The sequence below is a fragment of the Aulonocara stuartgranti genome (genome assembly GCF_965226115.1).
Source record: "Aulonocara stuartgranti genome assembly, chromosome: 2".
Lineage (NCBI taxonomy): Eukaryota > Metazoa > Chordata > Actinopteri > Cichliformes > Cichlidae > Aulonocara > Aulonocara stuartgranti.
The window spans coordinates 35,657,962-35,670,204 of record NC_138940.1 but is presented as its reverse complement, the minus strand read 5'-3'; the positions used below and the strand labels follow the sequence as shown (position 1 = coordinate 35,670,204).

At 38.4% G+C, this 12,243-nt stretch overlaps 1 protein-coding gene across 2 annotated transcripts; it reads left to right on the top strand.

Annotated features, from left to right (window-relative positions):
• The first annotated feature begins 2,334 nt into the window (after positions 1-2,334).
• On the top strand, positions 2,335-12,182 carry f9a (coagulation factor IXa). 2 transcript variants are annotated; one of them, XM_082556423.1, is made up of 8 exons: positions 2,335-2,444; positions 7,438-7,625; positions 7,700-7,724; positions 9,053-9,166; positions 10,044-10,178; positions 10,253-10,545; positions 10,669-10,792; positions 11,263-12,182. In XM_082556423.1, exons 1-8 carry the CDS (start codon positions 2,441-2,443, stop codon positions 11,850-11,852), a joined length of 1,473 nt encoding a protein of 490 aa, XP_082412549.1. In that variant the 5' UTR covers positions 2,335-2,440; the 3' UTR covers positions 11,853-12,182. The 2 variants fall into 2 exon arrangements, with proteins under 2 accessions (XP_082412549.1, XP_082412548.1); XM_082556422.1 differs by lacking the exon at positions 2,335-2,444 and adding an exon at positions 7,065-7,278.
• Positions 12,183-12,243: the final 61 nt, after the last annotated feature.

The window sequence follows — 12,243 nt, the reverse complement described above, 5'->3', positions numbered from 1 at the left end:
CACTGAAATAGAAAACTTTGAGAGATTTTGAAGAGCTTTGAGTATCTTCTCTCTGAGTTAAGTGCATGTTTGGGGATCTGAAAGAGCCGTCACTAATTCAAGTTCAAACGCTAAAATTCACCATTGGTAACAACAGGTATTTAAAGGCCAAAACTCCCATTTCATCCACTAGAGCAGGGGGGTCTCGAACCTAAACTCTGGAGCTGTATGCATCTTATTTGCTTTGTGGAGCTTTGACAAAAAACTAGATGAATATGGATGATGGTAATAAACAGTCATTTATTTATAATCTCTATAAGTTATATTCTCATACATAGTCATTTCATCTCAAATATTCAGATTTTCTTTGGCTTCTCTGTCCTGGTGTTGTTGGCTCGTGCCATTTGAAACAAAAACAAAAAAACCTTTTAAAAACACACTTCATACATTCAGTAAACTAAACGTAATAAACAGGGCTAGCAACAGCCAGAGAAGATGAACATTTAGATGAGATATGAATTTATAGACCTGTGACTGACTGAATGATTTAGATTTTTATGGTGTATTTGTATTATCTGTGAGATGTTTTGGGTTGTATGGCTGCTATCTTGACCATGTCTCTGCTGTAAAAGAGATTGAGAGCCCAGTGGGACTTCCTGGTAAAATTAAGTAATAATTTAAAGAATCCTCATAGTCTGACATTAAAAGCATATTAGGTGAGAAAGTAAAAACAAGTTGTGATGGAAAAAAGTTTTTGATCATTAGAAATATGATGAAATGCTAAGAAACGTGATAAAGACGGACGAGTATTAATAGATCTGTGAAAGTGCGTCTTCAAAGCTTAACGCGGTATTTGTTGTCTGGCTCACATAGTAACAGCTTTTATTGTCCATAGAGTCACAGCATTTCCATTAAAACCATTTTCTTGACTACTCTTCAACTAGGAGTTGGAAAAATCTTACTAGGAAAATTAGAAACATGTTCAAACATACACGGAAATACAGTATATAAGGCAAAAAACATAGTTTGTAAACATTTGATTCGCTTGAATATATAGTAAATATTTATTTTGACCACCTTTTTTCTTAAATGTAGCCTGAAGTCTTCAACAAGCTTTCTTATCATTTCTTTAAGTAGACTTTGGGAAGAGTTTTCCAGGCTTCTTGAAGAACACTCAAGGCTTTTCTTCAGATATTGGCTTTTTTCAGTTCTGTATTACAATGATCCCACAATACTTCAATATATAATTATATTGAGGTCTTGGCTCTGTGGAGGCCAATCCATGACTGATAATGTTCCACTGTGTGTTTTTACTGCAGTTGGAGTGTGTTTCAGATAATGAAGCAAAGGTTTTTGCAAATAAGATGCTTTCCACACTATGCTGCATTATTAGCCTGCCATAATCACATCAGTATAAATTTCTATGAGATAAAAAAAAAGTGTCATATTGTGATATCATTTTTGCAGCCTTTACATTTCCGAGTATCCACAACAACAAGAGAAGCCCAGGCATGTCTGAGAGCAAGAGCCATACATCAGCCTCCAATAACAATTTAATATTTAAATCAGCTTCAACAACTTCTGACAAAGCACAGTACTTTGCAAAAGTGTTGTTCCCCTAAAAGTGGAAAGAATAAGCTTTCACCACTTGAAGCAAAAATACTCCTTCAAGTACAACCTAGCAACAAAAGACTAGATACTATCAGCTGGTGACGTGTGGTGGACAATTGATAACATAATTTTTCCATAACAGTCCAAGGTTCTCATGTGACCCCTTGGGAAAATGAATTGTCTGCCTCTTCTATGTGAGTTATTAGTTCACATTTGGGTTGCACATCAATAGCTGCTAGTATCTAAGATTTATCCTGGTGCAGTTACATGGTGGAAAAGCAGCACTTATATCTGATTTATACTTTGTCACTATTATTGTACAGGGTGCGCCATTTATGTGGATACACTGTAATAACATGGGAATGGTTGGTGATATTAAAGTCCTGTTTGTGGCACATTAGTATATGTGAGGGGGCAAACTCCTCAAGATGGGTGGTGACCATGGTGGCCATCTTGGATACAACTTTTGTTTTTTCAATAGGAAAAGGGCCATGTGACACATCAAACCTATTGGTAATGTCACAAGAAAAACAATGGTGTGCTTGGTTTCAACTAGAGATGGACCGATCTGATATTAAGTATCAGTATCGGTCTGATACTGACCTAAATTACTGGATCGGATATCGGAGAGAAATAAAAACTGTAATCCGATCCATTAAATATCAAAAAAGCACCTCACAAAACTTGCGACACGGCATAACTCGGCTCATAACCGTAGCACGTCGGAGCACTATGCATCACGTGATAGAGCGCTGTAGCATGGATCGGAGGTCTGGTTGAGTATTTGGAGCCTTGCTACCAAACCAGCATTTCATCTCGGAGAAAGCTATTGCAGAGAGAAGTAAAGCAAATGTGTAAGTTCATCTCTGAATGTTTGTAAAGCATTCCAGTGTTAAGCTTAACAACCGATATATGGAGCGACTGCCTCTATCTACCTCCCCTCCCTCTGCTACTTCAATCGTGAAACTGATTAATGATCTGCTGATCGGCTTTTCTGTCGCGAGTCCGTCTCTCTTGTTTGTTTTTGGCCCACTTTGCACCAGAAAGAGGAAACCAGCGGCTGAACAACAGCAGCACGTTTAAGCTTGATAATCTGTTGTTAGAATTTATTTAATATTACTTTCTACACCAGGATCCTTTTCTATGTAGCTGACGGCTGGTAACTGTGCAGGGGCGGATCTAGCAAAGTTTAGCCAGGGGGGCCGATAGGGCATGATCAGTATTGCTGAACTATGAAATATTTTGGGTGCAGTGTAGTTTTTTGCATACAGGTATAACAGAATAGCTTTAGTGTTTTTTTTTTAACTTGAGTTTGAACTTATACAAAATGCAGTAAGATATAAAAAAACAAACAGTTTTATTGATTAAAAAACACACTATATCGGATTCATATCGGTATCAGCCGATATCCAAATTTATGATATTGGTATCGGACATAAAAAAGTGGTATAGTGCCATCTCTAGTTTCAACGTAACTTTATTCTTTCATGAGTTATTTACAAGTTTCTGACCACTTATAAAATGTGTTCAATGTGCTGCCCATTGTGTTGCATTGTCAATGCAACCCTCTTCTCCCACTCTTCACACACTGATAGCAACACCGCAGGAGAAATGCCAGCACAGGCATCCAGTATCCGTAGTGTCAGGTGCTGCACATCTCGTATCTTCACACCATAGACAATTGCCTTCAGATGACCCCAAAGATAAAAGTCTAAGGGGGTCAGATCGGGAGACCAATCCACTTTCCAGGAAACTGTTCATCTAGGAAAGCTCGGACCTGGCACCCATAATGTGGTGGTGCACCATCTTGCTGGAAAAACTCAGGGAACGTGCCAGCTTCAGTGCATAAAGAGGGAAACACATCATCATGTAGCAATTTCAGATATCTAGTGGCCTTGAGGTTTCCATTGATGAAGAATGGACCCACTGTCGTTGTACCCCATATACCACACCATCACTTTTGTTGTTCCAACAGTCTTAGAGGGATCCATCCAATGTGAGTTAGTGTCAGACCAATAGCGGTGGTTTTGTTTGTTAACTTCACCATTCACATAAAAGTTTGCCTGATCACTGAACGAAATCTTCTGCGTCCTGTTCCAATTTGTTTTGTCCATTCTGCAAATTCTGTGCGCCGATCTGGGTCATCCTCGTTGAGATGCTGCAGTAGCTGGAGTTTGTAAGGGTGCTATTTGTGAGTAGCTAATATCTGCCGAAGGGATGTTCGACTAATGCCACTCTCCAGTGACATGCGGCGAGTGCTACGCTGTGGGCTCTTGCTGACTGAAGCTAGGACAGCCAATGATGTTTCTTCATTAGCGAAAGTTTTCTTGCGTCCACATTTTGGCAAATCCAACACTGAACCAGTTTCACGAAACTTAGCACGCAGTTTGCTAACTGTAGCATGGGAGATTAGAGCTGGGCGATAGAACGATAACGATATGTATCGCGATATAACTTTTACTCGATAGAGAAATTAAGCTATCGCGATAGACCTCGCAGCGTCACGTTGCGTGACTTGTTACGTACAGCACAAGTGCCAAGCCGCACGTGTGTTTGTTTGGGAAGCAGGCAGCGCATAATGGAGGAAATGAGTGTGCCGACTAGAAAAATCAACCGAGCGTGACCGAAGAGAAAACAGATGATGGTTCCAATGCCGGAGAGATTGTCGAACGGAAGAGCCATAGAAGTTCCGTAGGGTGAAGGTATTTCGGCTATTTCAAGTCTGACAAAAAACAGAGTAGCGTGCACTGTAAATTGTGCCGAAAACAAGTCTGGAAATACAATAAACTGGTGCATGCGTCACACTGTGCGCCACGTTATTGTTTCGGTGAAATGAATTTCTACAAGACTGTTACTGTTAATTCTACTCTCTGCAGTGTTTAAATGCTTACATATACACACAGTTACTGTCCCTCCACACATACGACTCGGTTCTGCTTCTATGCCCCAGCTTTGTTTACTTTTTCCCACCGAGGCTTCTAGACTTCTGATTGGCCAACATTTCTGCACGGTTAGGAATCTAGCGCCACCTGCTGCTTTGGCATGTTCATAGCAGCGTTTTCCTTCATTTCTGCCTTTATGTGTGGACGGGATTATTTTTTAAAACGAAAACGGAAAATCTCCGTTTTCAAAAATACCCGTGTACGTGTGGACGTAGCCTCAGTCTCTGACTGGAAGCGCTAATTCGTCATTCGGCTTTTGTCAGACTAAAGTAACTGTTAAAACTGTTTGAAAAGCTCAGCTATACAACAAGGAGAGATTGAGAATTTCCTTTTAGTTCTCAGTTTATTTGATATTGACAAAAGTTAGTCAGTTTTGTCTGTTCTTCTGTAAAACAAACTAAGATTTATTTTTAGAATTAATATTTTGTTTCTAAGTGGAATTGACAATTTAGTCTGTTTCGTTTGTTCTGTTTTGAAACTTAAACGCTTTAGCGGCTGCCTTTTGTGTAGTTTGCAATATTTGCCTTTATTTATCTGAAAAAGTCTCATGTTCCTTAAGTACATCTACCCTGTTGAACTTATTATGGGAAATAAATATTTAAATAAAAACAAGCTGCTGATTATTTCACATTTTACTTGTGAGCAACGGCACATTTAAATCTTACAAATATAGTTATTTGGCTTATATCGTGATAGATATCGTTATCGCCTGAAATGAAAAAAACATATCGTGATATGAATAAATCTCATATCGCCCAGCTCTATGGGAGATGGGTGGTCTTGTAGGGTGTCTTGCATTGAAATGACCCGGTTACTGCGTTCACCAGATATCAACACAATTTCGATCCGCTCCTCACGTGTTAACCTCTTCGACATGTCAATGGCTGTGAACAAAGAGAAACTTGTAAATAACTCATGAAAGAATAAAGTTACGTTGAAACTAAACACACCATTGTTTTTCTTGTGACATTACCAATAAGTTTGATGTGTCACATGGCCCTCTTCCTATTGAAAAAACAAAAGTTGTATCCAAGATGGCCAACTTCTAAATGGCCCACCCTTTATTATAATACTGATGCTGCTGCTGGCACTTTGTCTCAGTAAAGTCACACTTTGAATGAGGAAGTGTGTCATCAATGACAGCAGCTTATTGGAAAATGATGGAAAATACCCCTAATTTATTTACACTTATAAATGCTGTTCTTCAATTTTTGTTCTCCTTCCTCATCAGTAATATAATTTTATTAAAGTTTCTGGGAATGTAATGATATAATTAGGACCTATACAGCTTTCTCCTATCCAAGCAACATATGGTGGCATATTTCTAATTGCATCAAACCACTAGCACTGCAGACTAAAACCATGAAAGATAATGATTTGAACCAAAAATTATCAACTTGGATTCATAGCTCCCTAAGACCTGTGCCCACTGATTTTTTCACTCCACTTCTTAAGTAATCTGGCAAACCTCAACCTTTTCTGCCTTTCCGTACACTCCCTTTTCACCAGCCACCCTTCCACTGAGACCATTTCTGATGTGGTTTCAGCGAACAGTAGATGGATCAATGGAGCCCAGATGCATCTCTCAGGTCCTGTGTCAGGCCTTTATTGGATTCTTTCCTATTTGTCAAGGACATGACTTTGTGATACTGTTTGTCTGCTGTAGATAGCTTTGTTTTGTTTGTTTGGTTTTTGTCACTTAAAAAAATTACAAGCAAGCCTCGCTTATTGGAAGCACAAGAGACTTTTGTACAGTACTGTAGATTCTTCTTTTCCGTTATTTTCACTGCATTATTTATGTATTTATTTTGAAGAACTGAGTTAAAAAAAAATACATTTAAAACTGTTTTTCAAAAAAAAAATCCAGTGATTTAGTTCCATGTTTTACATTATACGGCCTTCACACGTGTATAGTATTATGATGTTTCTTAGACTCCTTCTGCAGTGAAGTATCGTCGTAAACCCTGTCGCCTACCTCCCTTACTGAGGTGTGTGGACGCCATCTTGTGGCGCAAAGTTTGAAGTACACTTAATAAATTAATTTCTGTGGTCTGGCCACCATCAAGTCGAGTTTCTGAAAACGGCACACAATATTGGACGGATTTTATTTCTACCTCTGTTAGGCAAATTAAATAACTGCTTATGCGTAACTGTATATAGACGAACTGGGAGAGATTTTAATGCCATGTACATGTTAATAACACGTTTTTAAATGGACTGACTAACAAATAATTAATGGACAAATCAACCTTATGGCATGATTTTAGCACAACAATGGGTAAAATGCCATAATTTTGCACAAAGGTAATATTAGCTCAGGCTTATGACTGAGAGCTGGAGCCTGAAAATTGTCCTTGGAGCAAAGGTTAAAAACCAGGACATAAGTCATTGCAGCTGACTGGTTTCAGTACACCATTTTCAGAACCCCTGTTTCCTTAATGTAAGTAATCATTTAAATTTCTCACAGTTCTTTCATTAATAAATGACTATCCTTGTATTCAGGAGGAAATACCCAGTGTCTTTTGTGCCAGTGGATGTCGACACTCTAGTTTTTCCCTGACAGACTGTTTTTTTTTCTCTGAACAAACATTCGATTAATTGTTGGTGCACATGTGCAAACACAGATTGTACTTTGGAGTAGCAGTCGAGAGTGTTTCTGTCAGGATGGCAGAAAAATTTGGAATGGGACTCATTTCTGTGTCTTTGCTGCAATTTCTGCTTTTAAATGTTCGACTGGGTTCTGGAGGTATTGTGACATTTTAGTGATGCTCTTTAACTTTAGGTACATTTTCGTTTTGCGGACTTTTTAGCAGCATTTACTTTAAGAAGTTGTTGCTTTTGACTTACGAAATGAACCAGTGGATAAACACAAACTAGCTTTTTCTTATTCCTTTGTTTACTCTAGCTCCGGCTCCATCTGCGGATGAAGTGTTTCTGTCCGGTCAATCAGCTGACAGCATTTTGCGCAGACACAAACGTTACAACACTGGACTGTTTGAGGAGTTTCTGCAGGGAAACCTGGAGAGAGAGTGTATAGAGGAATTATGCGACCTAGAAGAGGCGAGGGAGACATTCGAGAATGATGAAAAGACAGTGAGTATTCACTTACTTTGATTTTATTTGGCTTTGCTGGCTGCACCGATCACTGACTTTACTCTGTATTGTAGATGGAATTTTGGACAGGATATACAGGTAAGAGTGTGCTTAATAAATGATTGAATGTGAGCATCTTTTTAGGTAAACTTCTTTATTCTAACTAATTACTACTTATCGTTCCTAGTTTTAAAACTTCAACACTAAAGGTTTGTCTTTTATCTTGTAACATTACCATGTTTTTCTTAGATATTCTTTATGTATATTTATGCATGTTTATCTGTAAATGCAAAATGAAATGAAATATTTTCACCTCCCTGATTTTTTAGATTTTTGTATATTTGTCACACTTACGTGTTTCAGTACATCAAACAAATTTTAATGTTAGACAAAGATAACCCAAGAAATACAAAATGCATTTTGTATTAAAAGAAAATATTTATTTTTTTATTTTTTTTTATTAAGAGGAAAAAATACTATCTAAACCTGGCCCTATGTGAAGAAGAAGTCTTCCTACCCCCTCTTTAAACACATTTTGTAAAGCTGGCTTCAATTTCACTAAGCATACCCAGGCCTGATGACTGCCAGAGGTCAATAATTCTCTATCTGCCAAGCTGAAGTAGGCTAAAAGAACACATCACAATCTAACCATTTCAAAAGCATTACAAAGTCATTTTAAGGCTTTAGGGCTCTGGTAAAGCACCGTGAGAACCATTATCCAGAATTAGAAAAACTTGGATCAGAGATGAACCTTTACAGGAGTGGCCAGCCTACCAAAATTACTCCAAGAGCACATCGGCAACTCATCCAGGAGGTCACAAAAGAACCCAGAACAACATCTGAAGATCTGCAGACATCACTTGCTTCAGTTAAGGTCAGAGTTCAACAATAAGAAAGAGGCCTCTGTGTGCAAACTGCCTCTGTGGGAGAGTTCCAAGGTTAATATGACAAAACACAACACAAAAGCTCATCTCCCATTTATTTTCTTCTGTGGACAGATGAGACAAAAGCTGGAAGGTTTGCGTCTCCATCTGGCATAAAACTAAAACATAATTTCTTAAAAAGAAGAGTCAAACAGTTAAACATGCTGGTGGTTGCGTGATGGTCTGGGGTTGCTTTGCTTCAGGACCTGGACGATTCATGCTGGGAAAAACCTCCATTATAGCTGAATTAAGACTATTCTGTGAAGAAAAGTGAGCCAAAATACCTCCGAGTGACGTCAAAGAACCTTATCAAAGGTTTGACAGTAGTTCTAAGGGTGCCCTGAGCAGCTATTAGGTTAAGGGGCCAATTACTTTTTTACTGCTTTAATATTTATGTATAATATATAATGATAATATAATATAAAATTTTAAAAATAATATAAATCAATATATGTAATATATAATATCAAATTAATTTCAAGTTCTGCGTTTGGATTTCCTCAGATGATAATCAGTGTATGTCAGGGCCATGCCTGAACCAGGGGTCATGTAAAAACATCCTGGGCTCCTACACCTGCACATGTGCATCTGGCTTCACTGGGAGGAACTGTGAGATTGGTGAGTGAATGCCATGTGACTGGATATATAAACTGTAATCAAACAAAATTGGTTTTGTAGTGACATTTCCTACATTTCGTGACAATCTGATATCAGCAGTGATCAGATCAAAGGATCAAAGGATAAACAAGCAGATGCATTTCAGTCTTCTTCTTCTTTCTAAATTAAATCAGTGTCTCGCATTCAGCATCACTCTGGTTCCAAAATTAGGTTGTTGGCTATTTTAGATATTCTAAAAGCAGCATCCCACAGACCTGGATTTACCTGAATTTTTATTTCACTTTTCAAAACAGATGGTCTGTCTTAAAATAGCTATGTGAAATGGCTATGTGAATCCCTATTTAAAGATAAAAACAAAAATTTAATTTGTTCATACTGGCTATTATAAATTAGCCACTAGACATCCATTATTGATGTAAATTATAGAGAGGAATTCACAGCTATTGTTCTGATTTAAGATGCATTTTAAGAAAGAAGTTAGGAAGAAAATATGAGGCTACAGAGTTGGTGGATGTCTAAAGTTTTATTCCCTCCACAACAGGTCAAAACTCAGGGGAATAGTTACTAATAGTTACTAGTTACTAAACTAAAAAGATTCATCAGAAACATGAATTCTCATTTCTGCTTTGAACACATTTGTGCTCAGAATGTGGCCTACAGCGCTGAAAGCACATTTAGAAAGGTTTTATTTAAAATTTAGTATTAGCAAGTGAATAACAACATACGAAACCTATTTCAGTGATTATATAAAATATTAAATATTATTGTGTTACAAAACACACTTCTATATGATATGGTAACAACATGTATATATATTCATTAAGAGGGTTGTTTTGAATTAATTATGTTTTGCTTTTGTTTTGTTTTTTCTCCTCAGCTATAGCAAAAAGATGCGATGTGAACAATGGAGACTGTATGCACTTCTGTGACTCATTAGGAGTCTTTAGAGCAAAATGCTCCTGTGCTAGAGGATACAGGCTGATGCAGGATGGTGTCAGCTGTGAAGCAGAAGGTATCAGCTTATTCCTGCTATATTCAATATCATATTAATGACTTTGTATCAATCCTCTTTTCTCACATCACCAGTTGAATTCCCATGTGGCAGAACTGCCCTGACAGCACAGAGTGGAGTATATACAAGATCTGTGCTCCACTATGAGAATGCAAACACCACTTCACTGACCAACACAAACACTACTCCATACCCTCCCTCAACTCCAGCCACTACCACAGTATCGTTTATGGACACAAGAAATAGACGAAAGAAACTGCCCCTGTGGGCATACAGTGACACTGAGGCCCCCACTGAGGAGCCAGTTACGCCTTATAAACGTATCGTTGGAGGTGAAGTGGTCCTACCGGGAGAGATCCCATGGCAGGTACTGTAATGTCACGAAGCAGACATACCCAATGCAATTTAAGCAGTTTGCTACAGGAAGTACATACAGGAAGGAAACTCTGGTAGTGGCTTATTCTCAGCTCAGGTCTTCTCTCTTTTTCAGGTAGCCTTGGTAGCACATCCCAGTGGTCATATATTCTGTGGGGGATCCATTCTGAGCGAACACTGGGTTATCACTGCTGCTCATTGCCTGATAGAGGCACGAGGCTCCTTCTTCGTCAGAGTGGGTAAGGCTGACATACAATAAAATGGCGCTGTTTAGAGTGTTACTGCATCTACTCCACTTAACAGCTACCAGAAAACAAATGAATATTAACTATTTGTGATTACTGGCTCTCCTGTTTCTAGTTTCAACAAGATTACAAGATTTCATCCTTTTCTTTTTTGTGATAGCAGCCTGAGCACCTTTGGATCTTGGCCCAGTGATCAGAACATAACTTTATTTTTTATTTTTTTAATGGAGCCTTTTACCATTCCCTAAGCTGTTAATTAAATTATCAATAAATTACCATATAATAATAAAGAAAATAAGTGGGGTGGCAGCCCTAGTGTAGTTTTATGAATCAGATTTTGATTTTTAAAAGTTAATTTCTTGCACTTGGGAGAGGAAGTTCATCTACTTTTGAAATTCTATTTCATGCATTGTGTTGTGAAGTTTAAAAAACAATTCAACAAGATATGATATCTTTGATTATAGGGGAGAATAACATCAACATCAACGAAGGCACGGAGCAGAATCATGATGTGAAGGAGAAGCACATTCACCCACGCTACAATGCCACTCTAAGCTTACACAACCATGACATCGGCCTCCTCTATCTCAAAAGCCCCATCACCTTCTCCAAGGCAGTGCGACCCATCTGCATAGGGCCCATGACGTTCATTGAGGCCTTAGTGAAGGATTCATCCCCAGCTACAGTCAGCGGCTGGGGCAGAACACGCTTCCTTGGAGCCACGGCCAAGACGCTGCAGAAAGTCGAGGTTCCCTTCACAGATCGCACAGAGTGCACGCAGAGCAGCAGCCAAAGGATCACCCCTGTCATGTTTTGTGCAGGATACTATAATGAGGCCAAAGATGCCTGTCAGGGCGACAGTGGAGGCCCTCACGCAAACAGCATTCATAATACATGGTTCCTCACAGGCATCGTAAGCTGGGGGGAAGAATGTGCAAAACAAGGGAAATATGGTGTGTACACCCGGATCTCTCTTTATTACAAGTGGATAAACCATGTTATGGGGGTAACTAAACACAGGATGGCATTTGATTATGAAAACCCTGACCCGTAAAAATAAAAAGTATTGAAGCATTCAAACCCACTTCAGGTTGGAAAACTGCAAGCTGCTTTTTAACTGTAAGAATTTGGCATGCAAATGAATTCATATAAATACGAGTACAGCTTGTAGATGTTGTAAAGAAAGCGCAACGTTTTTTTAAAGGAGTGAAAATTATTAGACTACAAAAATTCCAGCATTCAATTCAACAACAGAAGCACAATAAGCTGTAAAAATGCACGTGTAAAGAGAAATACATGAATATGCTTAAATAGTGTTGAGACCTATGATTTAATATGCCCTTTCATACTATGCAAATAAATATAAGAGAAAATACCAGTTCATCTGCCCGTATCAGAACATCACTTACATGTTATGTGAATGAATTTGATAAGAAAGATGAATA